This window comes from Bison bison, unplaced genomic scaffold (genome assembly GCF_000754665.1).
Source record: "Bison bison bison isolate TAMUID 2011002044 unplaced genomic scaffold, Bison_UMD1.0 scf7180017864266, whole genome shotgun sequence".
NCBI lineage: Eukaryota > Metazoa > Chordata > Mammalia > Artiodactyla > Bovidae > Bison > Bison bison.
This window is the reverse complement of record NW_011494838.1, coordinates 3,073,210-3,091,296: the sequence shown is the minus strand read 5'-3', so window position 1 is coordinate 3,091,296 and position 18,087 is coordinate 3,073,210. Positions and strand designations below refer to the sequence as shown.

The 18,087-nt window shown below is 47.5% G+C and overlaps 1 protein-coding gene across 1 annotated transcript in view; it reads right to left on the bottom strand.

Moving 5' to 3' along the window:
• Window positions 1–18,087, bottom strand: part of CDK5RAP2 (CDK5 regulatory subunit associated protein 2) — a 183,302-nt gene that overhangs the window by 153,547 nt on the left and 11,668 nt on the right. Inside the window, exons 3-4 of the mRNA XM_010848429.1 lie at window positions 15,989–16,056; window positions 1,089–1,199 (exon numbers count right to left, since the gene is read on the bottom strand). Of these exons, the coding sequence (XP_010846731.1) occupies window positions 1,089–1,199; window positions 15,989–16,056 (179 nt within the window). The remainder of the gene's footprint in view (window positions 1–1,088; window positions 1,200–15,988; window positions 16,057–18,087) is intronic.

Here is an 18,087-nt window from a genome sequence, read left to right as displayed (position 1 = left end):
CCATATTTGTCCTGAGGTACATGACAATCATACATAAGTAGGAAATATTTTAGGTGACAGGCTTTTCTTTAAAATTTTGATTGCATCACCACTTCTTTCCCAAAAATCCTCATTGTCTTTCTCTCCCACAATAAAGGAAAAAAACAATTGGGTCTTGAGGGACAAGGGAGCTTTTTAATTCTTGAGAAGGCTCAGAAGTACAATACAATCAATCTTCAAGACAAGTCCGTTTAAGTCCACCCACTAAAACTCAAGGAGGGTTCGTTTTCCTCCTTCAAAAGTTTCCACTGGTGCAAACTTCAGAAGAGGGAAAAAAATGGAATAAGTCTCAGGCCAAGGGCTAATCTCCTAGAGAAAGTCAAGAAAGGGGCACTAAAATATTGTTTGTACTCCTGCCTTTTCAAGAGAGCCAAGTTCTTTTTTCAACTCCCAGAACCACGGTTTGTTTTCAGGCAGAGGCCTCTGGGTCAAGACTTGAGATAGGAATAGACTGTTTTCCTGACAGTTATAAGCAAGCACGCGAGGAATACAGAAGAGTCGTTATCACAGAAAAAATGACAACCGTAACTCTGGGCTGCCGACGGAAGCTGCAACAAGACAGTGACGATCACTGGCGAGGGCTGACTGTGTGCTGAGGCTTTCCATCTACCAAGTCATTTTAATCCACACAAATAACCCCAGGACAGAGGGGTTATCACTTAACTCTGGAAGCAAGCCCAGACAGCTGAAGGGACTTACTTGCCTACAGTTACACAAGCTAGTGAGTAACAACAGGATTCAATTCCAAAGACATGCCACCATTTCACTCTTTGTCTCAATTATAAATAATGAGAAAACGGCGATTGAGATATGCTAAGTCAGAATTCCATTTTAAGAAGAGAGAAAGACTCCCTTAAAATTAATCTTGTATCGCTTTGCTTAGTATTAAGGTCATTCTATTATCTTTACGCTCCCTGTAATCAATCCAATAAAAGGAAAGCAGTGCTATCTATTCGTGCCAAGTCTGAGAACAAACATTAATCGAACTGCTGCTTCGAATGGCCACGAGGAAAGACGCCAGGCGCGGCAGCGCCGAGCGGGGCACTCACGGTTTTGCAGGCACGCTCCGTGCGGCCGCCACGCTCCCGCTGCAGGCTTTCCTCGAGGAAATAGATGCGGAGCTTTAGGTTAAAGTTTTCTTTCTTCAGTTCAGTGATTTGCTAGAAAATAAGCACAGATGGGTTATCGAAAATAAGGTCTGAGGGACGAGACTTGCATGACGCCCACAGCTTCCAGGGCTAACAGGGAGTAAGAGCTCAGCTTTGCTGCTGCTGCTGCTGCTGAGTCGCTTCAGTTCGTGTCCGACTCTGTGCGACCCCATAGACGGCAGCCCGCCAGGCTCCCCGTCCCTGGGATTCTCCAGGCAAGAACACTGGAGTGGGTGGCCATTTCCTTCTCCAATGCAGGAAAGGGAAAAGTGAAAGTGAAGTCGCTCAGTCGTGTCCGACTCTTAGCGACCCCGTGGACTGCAGCCTCCCAGGCTCCTCCATCCATGGGATTTTCCAGGCAAGAGTACTGGAGTGGGGTGCGCTCAGCTTTGCTACAACCGCACAAACCCAGGATTAAGAGCCAGATGCAGGACAGTCTGAGCACGGAAATGAATGATGACTGAGTGCAGAGAGAGAATTCATGACTCCACACTGAAAGCAAGTTAGGAAAGGAAGAAGGGAGGCTCTTCTTTACAAAATAAATCAACTTAATAAATGTAGAGAGTAGCAGGAAGAGAAAACCACCGTTATACAACTGCTAGACTCAACTAACACACACACACACGTAGAAATAAATGACTCGGGCCGAGATCGGCACACAAACGCACTGGGGGAAGCGCGCGTTCCCACCGTCTCACGATGGCCACCCCACAGACGGCCTATCATTTGGGAAACATATCGTCACGATTCAGAAGCCTAGCAGACATCACCCTAATCAACAGAATATATTACTACTACCCCTGGTGGGACAGACCGACATGCTGTGCCTCCTGAACTAAGTCACTGAAAGTAAGCAATTTCATTTAAAAATGCTAAAATACCTATAATCTTCTCTCTCTCTGTCTCTCTCTTTTTTTTTTTTTTTTGGCAACTTAACAGCTTGTGAGATCTTAGTTCCCCAACCAGGGAACTGAACCTGGACCCTGGCAGTGAAAGCACCAAGTCCCAACCACTGGACTGCCAAGGAATCCCCCAAACACCCACAACCCTTAACCTTGAACTAGTCAAGAGTTGTCGGACTTCTCTGGTGGCGTAGCGGATAAAAATGCGCCTGCCAATGCAGGGAACACGGGCTCAATCCCTGGTGCAGCAAGCTTCCACCCGCCATGGAGCAACTAAGCCCACACCCACTGAGCCTGAGCCAGGCAGCAGCTGAAGCCCGTGAACCCAGGGCCTGTGCTCCGCGCCGGGAGAAGCCACAGCAGTGAGGAGCCCTCGCACCTCCACAAGGACCAGCCCCTGCTCGCCGCCAACCAGAGAAAAAAGCCTGCACGCAGCAAGGAAGACCCAGGGCAGCCAGAAATAACCACAAATGAATACAGCTTTTCTTAAAATGTTTAATCAAGAGTCATCAATCAAACAAATCCAAAATGAAGGGCGCTCTACAAACAACAGACTCGGACTCTTCAGGAATCTCCATGACAATCTCAAGACAAAGAGGGCTGGGGACTTTCCTAATGAATGGAAGTAACAGAGGCCTGACTGTGAAGTACAATAAAATCATACAGTGACTCCTGAAATCTTTTTACGCTATATGGAGACAGCTGGGGGACTCTGAATAACAACAGGAAATTCCAGGATGATTTCAGTAGCAATTTCTACCAAATATTTAAATCTCTACCAATTTTATACAATCTCTTCCAGAAAACAGAAAATGAGGCAACTTTTCCACTTCATTTTAGGAGGGCAGCATTACCCTCATAAAACCAGACAAAAATATTATAAGAAAACTACAGACTAAATCCTCTAAATGATAGACTCAAAACCCTCAACTAAATTTTTAAAACTTCAGTTCAGTTCAGTTGTTCAGTCGTGTCTGACCCTTTGCGATCCCGTGGACTGCAGGACGCCAGGTTTCCCAGTCTATCACCAACTCCCAGAGCTCGCTCAAACTCATGTCCATTGAGTCCGTGATGCCATCCAACCATCTCATCCTCTGTTGTCCCCTTCTCCTCCCGCCTTCAATCTTCCCAGCATCAGAGTCTTTTCAAATGAGTCAGTTCTTCGCATCAGGTGGCCAAAGTACTGGAGCTTCAGCTTCAACATCAGTCCTGCAATGAATATTTAGGACTGACTTCCTTTAGGATGGACTGGTTGTATCTCCTTGCAGTCCAAGGGACTCTCAAGAGTCTCCAATTCCACAATTCAAAAGCATCAATTCTTCGGTGCTCAGCTTTCTTTATGGTCCAACTTTCACATCCATACATGACCACTGGAAAAACCACAGCTTGGACTATACAGACTTCTGTCAGTTAAGTGATGTCTCTGCTTTTTAATATGCTGTCTAGGTCTGTCATAGCTTTTCTTCCAAGGAACGAGCATCTTTTTATTTCATGGCTGCAGTCACCATCTGCAGCGATTTTGGAGCCCAAGAAAATAAAGTCTCTCACTGTTTCCATTGTTTCCTCATCTATTTGCCATGAAGTGATGGGACCGGATGCCATGATCTTTGTTTTCTGAATGCTGAATTATAAGCCAGCTTTTTCACTCTCCTCTTTCACTTTCATCAAGAGGCTCTTTAGTTGTTCACTTTCTGCCATAAGGGTGGTGTCATCTGCATATCTGAGGTTATTGATATTTCTCCCAGCAATCTTGATTCCAGCTTGTGCTTCCTCCAGCCCAGCGTTTCTCATGATGTACTCTGCATAGAAGTTAAATAAGCAGGGTGACAATATACAGCCTTGACATACTCCTTTTCCTATTTGGAACCAGTCTGTTGTTCCATGTCCAGTTCTAACTGTTGCTTCCTGACCTGCATACAGATTCCTCAGGAGACAGGTCAGGCGCTCTGGTATTCCCATCTCTTTCAGAATTTTCCACAGTTTATTGTGATCCACACAGTCAAAGGCTTTAGTGTAGTCAATGAAGCAGAAGTAGATGTTTTTCTGGAATTCTTTTACTTTTTCTATGAGCCAATGGATGTTGGCAATCTGATCTCTGGTTCCTCTGCCTTTTCTAAATCCGGCTTGAACATCTGGAAGTTCACATACTGTTGAAGCCTGGCTTGGAGAATTTTAGGCATTACTTTGTGAGCATGTGAGATGACTGCAATAGTTTGAACATTCTTTGGTACTGCCTTTCTTTGGAAAATTGGAAACATAGTAACATATCATGAGTGGGATTTATCCCAGAAATCTAACACTACTTCAATATTCCAAAGTCAATCCATGTAATTCACCAAACTAAAAGACCAAAGAAGAAAAAACACATATGATCATAGCAAAACGTGCAGAAAAAGTATTAGACGCTCAACAATCATTCAAGATAAAAATTCAGCAAACTAGGAATTCAAGGAAACATCCTTTATCTGCTAAAGGACATATACAAAAAAATCACACATCTACAAAAAACATATTTACTAAAGATGAAGAACGAAATGCTATTCCCCTAACATCAATAATAAAGAAAGGCTATTGGCTGTTATGATTCCTATTCAAAATGTATTTGAAGTTCCAGACAGTGTGATAAAACAAGGGAAAAAAATAAAAGGCATCCAGATTGAAAAGGAAGAAGTAAAACCACCCTTATGTGCAGACAACATGAAAACAAAAAATTCCAAGGAATCTACCCAAAAAAGCTCCCAGAATTCATTAAGTGAGTTTAGCAAAGTCAGCATATAGGTATCAATCATATTTCAATATACTAGCAACAAACAATCGAAAACTGAAAAATTTTTAAATACCATTTACAATATCTCCAAAAAGGAAAATTTGTAAGAACAAATGTAGTAAGACGTTATGTATGTCTGATGAAATCAAGAACCTAAATAAGTGAGGAGACTTACCAAATTCATGAATTGGAAACCCTTCTTTTAAATCAATAAATTGAGCTTCATCAAAATTTTAAAAGTTTGCTTTGGAAAAACACAGTGCTGAGAGAATGAAAAGACAAGCTACACAGTGAGAGAAAACATTTACAAATCATAAATCCAACACAGGAACTGTATCTGCTGCTGCTGCTACTAAGTCGCTTCAGTCGTGTCCGACTCTGTGCGACCCCATGAACTGCAGCCCACCAGGCTCCCCCGTCCCTGGGATTCTCCAAGCAAGAACACTGGAGTGGGCTGCCCTTTCCTTCTCCAAGGAACTGTATCTAGAATACATAAATATCTCTCAAAATGTCATTGCTAGGAAGCAACTCGATTTAAAAAAACAACAAAAAAATAGGCAAAAGATTTGAAAAAACACTTCACAGGAGAAGATACACAGATGACAAATAAGCACAAGAAAAGATTTTAAGCATCTTAGATACCACTACACATCTGTTAGAACGGCCAGAAAACAATTTTTAATTGATAAATACCAAATGCTGATGAAAACGTAGAACAAACGGCATTCTCGTATTCTGCTGATGGGAGTGCAAAATGGTACAATCACTGTGAATAACAGTTTGGCAGTTTCTTACTAAAAAAAAAAAACTACATTTACCATATGACTCAGCGACTCCAGTCCTAGGTGTTTACCCTAGAGAAGTGAAAACCCATGCCCACACACATAAACACACAAAAACTTACACAGGAATGCTTAGTGCAGCCTTATGAATAATCACCAAAACATGGAGAGAACTCAAACGCTCTTCAAAAGGTGAATGAATCATGTGCACGGCCACACGGTGGAAAAGCACTCAGCCACTGTGGTTCACGGCACGTGAATGAATTTCAAAGATATTACGGTGAGGGAAAGAAGTTACCCTCAAAAGATTACAAGTTGTATGATTCCATGGATATGATCTCTGGAAAAAGCAAAATTACAGGGGCTGGAAATAGAGGGACAGCCGCCAGAGGTCTGGGTGAAGAGTCTGACCACAGAGAGGGAACACTCGGGGATTTCTGGCCTTTTGGAACATTCTGATTGTGGATGACAGTCACACGAGCCTACAACTATATACACATATACCAAAAAAAAAAAATCAAATAAATACATTTCTCGATTATGACAAAAGTTACAAGGGAGTATACGTATGTCAAAACTTAGCCAACACTTAAAATTGCAGGGGTTTACTTTATGCAGAAGGAGAAGGGGGCGGCAGAGGATGAGCTAGTTAGATAGCATCACCAATCCAAGGGACACGAATCTGACCAAACTCCAGCGGAGCCTGGCGTGCTACAGTCCCTGCGGTTACACAACTTAGAGACTGAGCAACAACAACAAAAATAAAATACAGCAAAATATTAATAGCTGTCCTTGAATGTTACTACATCACCATAAATACATATTCATTGGGGCTTTTCTTCAACATTTTAAAAAATAATTGGTAATAGCACATAATACTCCTTTTAATAAATTTTTGAATACTTTTACAACTGATAAAAGAAAATGATAAGCATACTCTACATTAAGTACATTCCAAATTTTCCAGCCCTGGCCCCTTGTTAACACTTAAAGTTTCAATTCTGTGACTAAGAAGAACAGAGCAACAAGCTATTGATAGGTTCATTAAAGCCTCCCTTTTAAATGTTTTAAGGAAACAGCACATAAAACATTCATTCAAACAAAAAGTCTACCCCGCCAGATGCTTCCTATAAAGAGAAACCTTATTCCATTACTCGGCTACCAATAAATTATTTATGGAGGTTGCTGAGAATGCCCACATTGTGCATGCTGCTAAAATTCTCAGCAACACTTGAAAGAATACTTGTTCTATTTATAGGTGAAGAACATTTTTTTTAATGAGAAAAGGTAAATAAGCCTTCAGAAGGTCATTGCAAACGCCAGCCAAGCCCCAGTGAATAAAATGAAATACAGGCAGCAACTTTTCTGCAACAATGCCAGTCTCGTTCTCTGCGTAATGCCAGAGCGCTCATCATGCTTTCTCTGATGACCCCACCAAGCTGGCCTGGGGTCCTGCTGGATGTTTCCACACACCCTTTAATTTCTTTACACAGCAGCCTACCACACTGCAGTCTACCAGCCGGGTGATTTCCTTTCTACCCAATCCGTCTCTAAGAGATGGGGAACCATATCCTCTTTTGTATTTTAGTCTACAACATAAAGAGATAGTCGTTAATACATAATAACAACGGAGCGGTCAGAAGGCCGGGCATATTTACCAATTTCTCGAAGGCCATGTGACGCAAGGAGAGACCCACAGGCCTCAGAGTCAGACAGACATTGCTTTTTTCTATCACTTTTTAAAGATTTTTTAAAATGTGGACCATTCTTAAAGTCTTTGATCGATTTTGTTCTGTTTTTAAGTTTTGGGCCCAAGGCATGGGGGATCTTAACTCCCCCGACAGGGATCAAACCTGCAACCCCTGCATTGAAAAGCAAAGTTTTTCCCACTGGACTACCAAGGAAGTTCCTCCATCCCTCTTAGAATAAAACTTCCTGGGCTTCCCCGGTTGCTCAATGGTAAAGAATCCACCTGCAATGCAGGAGACTCAGGTTTGATCCCTGGGTCGGAAAGACCTTCTGGAGAGAAAAAGGCAACCCACTCCAGTATTCTTGCCTGGAAAATTCCATGGGCAGAGAAGCCTGGCAGGCTACAGTCCACGGGGCTGCAAAAATTAAAATAAAAAAAGCTCGGTGCCGTGGCCGCAGATTTGTGTGATCTGGCTCTGCGCTCGGCCGTAAAGCGCCCTACCCCTCGTTGGCAACGCTCCACCCTCCCCAGTCCTCACATAAGCCGGGCCTTGTCTGCACGCACAGCTCTTCCTACAGCCCTTGCCGGGAGGTTCCATCTCAGGCTTCCATCTCAGCTTAAACGTCAGAGCCTCCAAAAGGCCCTTCCTAACTACTGGCTCCAAAGAGGGCCATCTCCACTACCTCCACCAAGTCACTCTCTCACGCAGAACGCTTACCTTCTTATCAGAAGCTGTCACAACCTGCCTCCACCTTCGATCCTTACACATGTACTATTTGCTATCACGCCTGTTATACAAAGATCATCCACTTGTGGAGGGCAGGGACCTTTGCAATCTATCTGCTCATGGCTGTTTCCCCTGAGATTTGTAGCACAGTATCTGGGACACGGACACCCCATCAACATGTGTTGAATGAATGAGTCAGCCGGTCCAGGCTGCCTTATGAGCCAAGTGAGTTTGGTCAAGTTCCTTATTCTGTGTGCCTCAGCTCCTTTATCTGTAAAAATGGGATTATTATAATGCCCCTTGCAGAGAGCTATTACGAGGATTAAAAGAAATGAATGGGGTTGTTCAGTATTGTGCCTGACACAGCGTAAGAACTGAAAACACTAATATTCTTTTCATTTGTACTTTTCATCTACACTTGAAGTAAGTTCAAGAAATGAAAAAAAAAAAGTGGAAACACTGAAAATAGCTTACCATACAACAGGAACAAATACCTGAAAATCCACCAAATATGACTCAGAAACTCAGCGCTCAAAAGTAGGTGAACACGAGAGCTGTACTCGCCAGGCTCCAGCCCTGGCAACCCGGGTGGGACCACGGAGCTGGAGCCTCCGAAAGAGGAGCCATCCCAACTCGGTCCCAGCTCAGTGGCAGGACATTCTCTGAGGCTTCTACTTGGTCATCGTGACTTCCTCCCACTCCCTGTCAAAGGCCTTCCGTGCCTAGGGCACCATCAGAAAGGGAAGAAAGACGAAAGCCAACAACATAAGCAAGAATCAGGGCAACTCCAACCAACCGAACTCTCAGCCAGGAACCACGCTTCTGGTGACCTGGCCATCAGTTTCAGCAGCTTGCAAGGGCCTGGGACTCCATAGCGGAGGCTCAGCCACCAGGGCACGTCTGGGCTACAGGCAACAAGGACCGAGGGCAGGGGCCCCGCAGTCAGTGGAGCCGGAAGTGGACTCAACTCCCAACGCTGTCACCTGTGAGCCACGTGACCTTGGGGAAACCACTGCACGTCTTTGAGTCCCTGTCTGCTCATCAGTAAAAAGAGGATCAATATCACAGAGGTGTTGTGACAACCACATGACCTACAGTACCTGGCAGAGCCTGGCACTGAGCGAGCAGAAAACACAGGAGCACTTTCAGAACGAATCCACTTCTCGCTCAAGCCTCAATACACAGACCTTCGAGCAACCGGTAATTTTTTTTATCCTCTTTGAAAGTCCAAAAACTGTTAGACCATTCACCCAGACATCACAAAAACCACGAAATCCTGCTGCCCAGAGTTCATTTCTGGTAAATAACACCGCATGTAAGACAGTTCTGCCAGCAGCAGCTGAGCAGGGTTAGGAAGACGAAGAAGACAGCCTGGGATTCGCTTCTGATTCCAGTACGCTCCCAGTGTCCTCAAAACACCCAGAAAACTGTTGCTAGGCAAACATCTATTCATCAGCCAACAATACTGGAGTAACAACAGGACTTTAAAAGTGAACCCAAACAACGCCCGGAATGCAACTATCTTCTGAAATCTACTCTCTGTATATTCTTTCAGCCTTTGCTCATGAATACACATTTGTGGTAAAACTGTAACATAAGTGAATCTGTATAATCCATTGCTTCCCCTAACATGTCTTAAATATTTTCATGTTGCTACAGAATTCCCATAATTATCACTTAAAATGACTGCACTGAACTCCACTGAATTGATTTACATTCAATTGCTTAACCGTTTCCCTGCTGAGCACGCATGCATTCAGTGTGCTCCGGAAGAATGCCTGCGGGCTTTCCGACCAGAAAGACCAGCTGTGCATTTGGCCTTCTTTTTGTTTCTCGATCACGCTAAACTCCTGAGTGAATCACTGAATCTCAAGCTCAGCTTCCTCACCTGGGAAACACCTTCATCACAAGCTTGTTGCAATAAGCCAAAGAGATGACAAATGTAAAATATAACTCCCTTGTTCCCGATTTTTCACAATCATACACAATGTGACAACACCTTCATGCTCGCAGCTTTTCTCTTCTGCTGGGTTCTTTCCTCAGGATGAATTTCCCCAAGATGGATTATCGGGCTCAAGAGTAATATTATTTTTATGACCATCAAAATCTCTTTCCAAATGGCCTTCAAAAAGATTGTAAAAATTTACACTGCCCAGGCCACCACCTGGCCAGGTCTGCAGAGGGCATGGCCAGGACACTCAGAGGCCTGAGCACTCAGAGCATTTGACCCAGCATGCAGGAGACCAGCCTACTACACAGATGAGCCTCTGCGCTGAACACTTACAGACTTGATTCCAAGACCTCTGGCCCTGATGGGCCCCATCTCCTGCAGAGCCAGAACCACAGAGCTCCGGTAACAGTCACTCTGCCAGCTCCAGAGAGTCCTCCTCCACTTCTGCCCACCTGCGCCCCATATGATTCTTGCTCTCCTGCCTGGTTCTCAAGGCGCCCCGTTCTCCTTCTCAGCCTCCCCTGACCCTCATCACTGCCTGCTCTCCTAAGACTCTGGGGGGCATCTGCATGCCCCTCCCTCCTGCTACACCGCTCCAGCCACCTGATCCACAAGAACACGGCAGCCACCCCCATCGGCTTAAGACCCGGGATGCCACGCGCTGTCCTGGCATGTTACCTAATCCTCACCACAACCCTAGGCGTTAAATATTACTTTCCCATTTCACAGGTAAGGCAACCAAAATTTACAGCTTACAAAGTAACACATTTATTTTTAACAATAAGAATTTATCAACTACCATCTTGTTCAGCTGGGTGTTGAGCACGAGGGACACAGTAGAGGAGACAAAGTTAAGCAATCACACCAATAAAATACATAATTGCAAACAGTCGTAAGACTCACGGTGGAAAACATTGCATGCTGAGTGCTGGGTCCCTAGCAAACCTGGGAAGGGAGTTACGGACGGCCTCTCTATAAAGTCACGTAAAGACTAAGCCATGGCGCTCAAGGATCCTGACGCTCAGGAGGAAGAGAAAGGACAGTGCCAGCAGAGGGAGGAGCACGCTGAACGCCCGACCACGTGGCTGAGGAAGGTCAGCCCAGATGCTGGAGAGCAGGCCGTGATGGGAGACGGCCGCAGCCGGTGACACAGGGCAGGGCCACACGGGCCACGGCAAGCAGTTAGGGATTTTGCTCCAAGGTCAAAGAAACATCACAGCAGGGTCAGCGGAGACTGACAACGGACGAGCAGAAGGCGGGGGAGCTGGCTGAGGCAGGGTCCTCGGGACAGAGCTAAGCGGGCACTGAGGGCCGCGCGCCAGGCACCGAGCGAGGGGCCTTCCACACCAGGACTCACGGAGCCCTCGCCACCAGTTCTGAGTGGAAGACCGCGTCCAGCTCCGCGTTACAGAGAAGGCTCTAGAAGCCACCTGGACAAACGGGGTCACAGGCCTGCCAGTGTGACAGCACCAGACCTAACACCCACCTCTGATCGTTCCCAGGTACGCGTCGTATCCACGTACGCCGCTACTTCAGAGCTTCGGGGCCACACACACCGGGTGGGGTCGGCGGGCAGGGGAACCACCCCCGGAAGGAAGACACCCAGCACACACAGGCCACAGGGCAGACCTGGAGATGCGGACTCCTAGCCGTGGCGCGGATAAAACACTAACGCTGACCAACTGGCTCGCTGAGACCAAGACTTTAACAAAACAGAATAAGCGCCCCGATACAAACACCAGAACCTCAGGGCAGCTGGGCTGGAGACAAGAGCAGCAGAACCTGTCCCAAGGGGGAAAAAAACACGTAAGTGTACAAAGACATGGGACCAGGACACTCATCACTGCTTTGTTTATCACAGTGAGGAATTAGACACAGTCTGAACGTCGCACAGGAAGAGGTTACATAAATTACGGTTCAACCCACCCCTTTAGGCACACGTCTTTATGAACTTAAGACGGCCATTAAATAATACTACCCACCTGTATCAACAGAGACAGAAAGCTATACATGTCACAGTAAAAGCCAGAAGTAAACGCTTCTATCTGTGAATAAAGAACAGCTACCCGGACGGGACACGCTGAACCAGATTCTGGGTCTCCCCGCTCACTCACAACATGTTGAGAGAGACAAAGGGAGAGACAGAGAGTAGTCCCTGGAACCGGTCACACCAGAGAAGCAGAGTCCTTTACACAACGCTGCTCAGCCCGGCCTCCTCTGGTCCGGGGCACTCCCCGTGACGTTATCACCCAGAAGGACCAACGAGGCAGGCTCCCACTGAAGACCACACTGATCTGCCAGCCTCCTACCGTAAGGCCGGCCATTCAGATGACGACAGCTCAGCTGAGGAAGGGATCAGACAGCAGATCCCCAGATGACAGACTCACAAGAAGGTGTGAGAAGGGACACAGAACGCCGAGTGCAGCAGAAGGACAGAGGCCTGGGTTCAAAGACCATGTAAGTCCCTGCCCGTCGCTGGGCTCGAGGCCCCTGTGCCAGATGCAGGGCCTGGATGAGGCAGTCCCGGGAGCTCTTTTAGCACTGCGGTTCTGACTCTCTTCTCCACGCCTCCAGACCCCACCACTCACTGCACCTCCTTACTGATCACAGCACCTCCGGCCTCAGGGCACCCAGCCTGGCTCATCTGTGAAGTGACTCCAGTCACTTCCCTCCCCAGATTAAAACTTACCACTGACACCCCTTCATCTTCAGCACAAAACTCAAAGCGGTGTAACATACAAGAGCCTGCAGAATCTGACCCCCGCCTGCTTCAACAGCCCCACTTCTCTCAAGCACCCCTTAAGCCTTCTTCCAACCAAAGGGCACTTGGATTCCCAGCCTCGTCATGCCCTGTCATGCTCTCTCTGTGTCTTTGGCACGTGTGAGTCCCTCTGCCTGGGGTCATCTCCCAGTCTTCCCACCTTGGCTAATCCCTAGTAGTCTTGGTGACCCAGCTCAGAACACGTGCTCCGGGGAGGCTGCCCAGAGCGCCCTGGGCCAGGACCAGGCCCCCGCTCTACGCCCCACAGCGCCCTGGACTTAACCTCAATCACTGCATGATTTTCCTATCCATCTCCCTAAACAGACTGTGAGTCTCCTGATGGGCCCTTAATCTGCTGCAAATTCCCTAGCCCCTGTCCCAGGACATGGATTTGAAAAGACCCACTGATGAATGGCTAAACTCCAAGCAAGACCAAGAGGCCTGTGGTTTGCTAGACCGTCATTACCAGACTCTGATGTTCAGGTATCCGTAATCCAAGACTAGGATAAAAGAAATCACGAGCTTCCCCTTTAAGCCCACAGTGCTATAGCCCCCTCTTTAATATGTATGCGAACTTTAAAATCAGCATTAGATGCCAAGAGCATTTCCTGTAAGCATCCCAACACAGAGACCCGGCATTTAGTAGCTCAGGCCAGATGAGGATTTTCAGTGACTTATAAAGACCTGAAAGGGAGACACTGAGAACCACGCTGTCATTTCAATTTCAACTGCAGAATTTGTTCTTGAAAGTGCTACAATAAAAAATATTAATGTCATAAAAAATAAAAAAGCCCTAACAGCAGCCAAAGGAGCACAGTCGTAAAGCCAAAACATAAACCCTAAAACATGCTGGCATAGAAGGCTCTCCCTTGTCTTTATGAAAATCGGTATTTGGGTCATCAAGAACATACCTGAGAAAGGGAAATGTGAGTCATGTGACAGAGCAGAAAAACGGTAACAATAAACGTAACCGTAACCGCAAGGAGAAACGCCTGACACACAGGACGGACTCAGGGCCGGGCATATCGCTGCACGTACCTTCCCTCAGAAAGCTGCACGATAGCCCTGGGAAGCAGAAACTGTAACATGCCCATTTTAAAGACAAAGGAAGTGCAGAGAGGGTAAGGTCACCCAAGGTCACCCAGCAGAAGCGGACGGGCAGGCGGCCTGGCTTCCGAGGCCGTGGCCCAGGGCACAAGCTGCACCGGGACGGCCTTGCCAGCGCGTCCCTCGGCCTCCGTGTCTCCTCTCTCCCGAGGGGCTTCCCTGGTGGCTCAGACGGTGAAGCGTCTGTCCGCAATGCGGGAGACCCGGGTTCAATCCGTGGGTCAGGAAGGTCCTCAAGAGAAGGAAATGGCAACCCACTCCGGTACTCTTGCCTGGAAAACTCCATGGATGGAGGAGCCTGGTGGGCTACAGTCCATAAAAGGGAGCTGGATTCAATTCTCAGATCTCTCCCAGTTCAAAAGGCAGTGACAACACGTGAAGCTAAACCTCTAAGACTGTTAGGTTTTTCCATCTAGAAACAAAAATCAAAGCTGTGCCTTTCAAAAATTAAATAACTCTGTATCTCGCAGAGCTGCTTCAATATTAAAGTAATATATATGAAGAGCTTAACACTTATAGTTCCCAGCTCAGAGCAAGAGCTCAATAAACAGTAGCTATTATTACTCTTATGATAAAACACGAACAACCATTTAATAGTGGAGCACATTTTAATTATACACGATGTGGAATAATCAAATCTCATTTGTTTGAGGCCCCAGACCCCACAGCATATATCAGGTTGTACAGTTGAAATTATAACAACTCAACGCTCCAGAATTACTTGTTTCCATTAGAGATCTGACAAGTCATTTCTTCAATTGGTCACTGGTGGTTTGCAGATAACTATTAGCAGTAATGAGTGTTCTGAATTAAATCCAGAGACAGGCCCGTTCTGTTCGGGAAAGGCCACTGGGGAGAGAGAAACATGGCTGAGGAACGTCCTTCCCTCTGCGTCCTGCGCCCTCTCCCTGATAAATACCTCCCATGTCTTGCATAGTATGGATTTCATTTGGTTACAAATGAAGAAGGGTCTAATTCTTCCCATGATAAATGAGCACGCTGAGCAGGTAACTTGTTAAGCAGAATTGGAATTGGGGAAATAACCTTATTTTCCTGTTACTTGACAACAGACCCCATCCACTAACAAATGAAACGCAGATGCTGGCAGACAGAAAGCACTGAAGTCAAATCCATCGCCGAGCAATCCATTCTCAGACAATTACCACAGCAACCTGGGAACACATCGCTCACATTCGCTCTGTTTCATTCAACAGAGACGCAGCCTGCAAGATGCAGAGGCCGCGCCACGTGGTAGAGAGAACAAACAGCTTTAGAGTCATTAGAAACCCAAACTCAGATTCCAGCTCTGTCGCTCATGCACTATGCGGCCGTGAGTGAGGCTCTCCTGGTCTGAAGACTCCTGACCTGTATAATGGGGCTAATTCAGAAAACCTCAGTCACAGGACAGCTTCAGAGGGGACCACGAACAGCACACCCTCCATCACAGGGAAGCTCCTGACACATGTTGCTGCTGTGCTACGCTTAGTCACTCAGTCGTGTCTGACTCTTTGCGATCCCCTGAACTGTAGCCCGCCAGGCTCCTCTGTCCATGGGATTCCCCAGGTAAGAATCCTGGAGTGGGTTGCCATGCCCTCCTCCAGGGGATCTTCCTGACCCATGGATCAAACCCATGTCTCCCTCACTGCAGGCAGATTCTTTACCACCCGAGCCACCAGCAAAGCCCAAGAATACTGGAGTGCCTATCCCTTCTCCAGGGGATCTTCCCAACCCAGGAATCAATCAAACTGGGGTCTCCTCCATTGCAGGTGGATTCTTTACCAGCTGAGCTACCGGGGAAGCCCGTGAAACACCTTAGCGCCTCTCAACTGTGCTCCATGGTGACATCTTCACCTTCAGGACGCCAGAAATACACCAAACTCCCCAAGGCTGGAAATCACTGATGCTGTCAGAACCCATAACTGGCCTGTGTGCAAAGGGCCAGCCGTGCAGTAATGTCACAGTGCTCCAGAGAGAGCCCACAAGCCCCGGCACTCCTCCAGACCCTGCCTCGTCCTGCTTGAATGCTTCTCGAAAACCCAGGCTCCCTGTGGGTCTGCTGGACAGCGCGCACAGACATGAGCCGTGAGGGATGCTAATTCAGTGTCTCTACTTACGTTTTCAAAGTCCTTCATGTTCCGCGCTCTGGTGGGAGACACCTTTTCTTCCGACACGTTTGGGAGCACTATAAAAAAGCAAAACAGACACAGGAAAACGTCACAACAGGCAAACCGCCCCACACCCCTACAGGGGGGAAAAAGGATAGCTTCCACATTATATTCTGTCTTGTGATTTGAGTCTGCTGCTGCTGCTGCTAAGTCGCTTTAATAGTGTCCGACTCTGTGGACTGCAGCCCACCAGGCTCCTCCATCCATGGGATTTTCCAGGCAAGAGTGCTAGAGTGGGGTGCCAGTGCCTTCTCCATTAAGTCATTATATTTCAAATATTTAAAAATTACTTAAACTGGCCCCAATGTAACCATGTAAATGTCAGAAGAATGTAAAAAGGTGTGGGTTGTTCAGTCATGTCTGACTCTTTGCAACCCCATGGACTGTACCCGGCCAGGCTCCTCTGTCCATGGGATTTTCCAGGCAAGAATACTGGAGTGGGGTGCCATGCCCTCCTCCAGGGGATCTTCCCGACCCAGGAATCAAACCCGCATCTCCCACATTGCAGGCAGATTCTTTACTGTCTAACCACCAGGGAATCCCCCTGTTAAGTATCAGAAGATGGACCCAAAGGGGCAGGCAGCAAGCAAGCAGAACTGCCGTGATACCTACGCCTCCTGCTGATCCTTAATCTGTTCTGTTGGGTGGGATGTCATCTTCATACGTCAGCAATTAAAACAAAGCCTGTCTGACTTGACAGCAGGGGTTGGCACATTTTTTCTTAAAATGCGAGACAATAAATATTTCAGGTTCTGTTGGCCAGATGACACAAAGCCCCCAGTCTGTCACAACCACTCAACACAAAACAGCCACCGACACTTCAAAAGCCAAGCAGCTGTGTTCCAACAGAAGTTTACTTTCAAAAGCAGGCCGCAGTCGGAAACTGCCGATCGCTGCTTCAGGGCGATTCCAGACTCAGCCAAAACCCTAATCTTTCCACAGCTTCTCTAATTAGATAAACATTTATTAGACCACTCCACTGGGCCAAGCGCCAGGTGAGGTGCTGGGGAAGCAGTGGCGAAAGAATAGCGACGGTGAAAGCAATGGCAATCGTGCGCCCAGCAGGCAAGACGGGCACGTGCGAGCGACGGTTCCACATGGCACAGGTGCTGGGCACTGCTCAGGCGCTAACAAGACGTGTGTTGAGTGAATGAATGAATTCACTCCTCCCCCAAGTGGGTGCCAGCGGCCTACTCTCTGCCCAGTGCCTGTGTAGAAACAAAACAAAAAGAAGGAGCCAACAGTCCAGAAAGAAGGGACGGACGATAAACGAGGGCGATTACAGAGCATATCCAGGGTGATAAATGCTATGGAGAACAACACCGTGGCTAAGGACAGGAAGCGCCAGTAGCAAGGGGGCGGTGGGGGCCGCAGTTTCAAACGAGGTGGTTGAGGATTTCCCTGGCAGTCCAGGGGTTAAGACTCCATGCTCCCAGTGCAAGGGCAAGATGCAGGGGGCACGGGTTGGATTCCTGGTCAGGGAACTAAGATTCTGCATCCTGCACACCATGGCAAAAAAAAAAAGAACACAAACAAACAAATAAGGGGGTTAAACTGAGGAAGGGCTGACCTCTGGGCAGACTCGGACAGGGCACAGACAGAGGCCTGGGGTGGCAGGGACCTAGGGGACCTGAGGACCAGCCAAGAGGCCAATGGATGGGAGAGCAATAAAGGGGGGGACAGCAGAAGAGGGGGGAGCAGGTGCTGGGACACAGGCTGAGTAGGGCCTCTCAGAACACGAGCTCAGGGGCAGCGTGGGGGACTTCGGTTTCCACAGGCTGCCTCTGGCTGCCTTGCTAAGAACAGATCTTTATGAAAGGCGCTGAGAGAGAAACGAGGAGACCAGGTAGGAGAAAGCGGGGAGAATCCAGGCCAGAGGTCACGGTGCTTAGGCCAAGGAAGGCAGGTGAGGAGCGGTCCGATTCGGGATACTCCTAAAGTGGCCAACACGAAGAAATGCAATGAACTGCAGCGAAAACGCAAGGTTCAGAGAGGAGAGCGCAGGGACGCAGCCTGGGGACGGCAGCCTGGGGAGAGCCGGGGAGGCG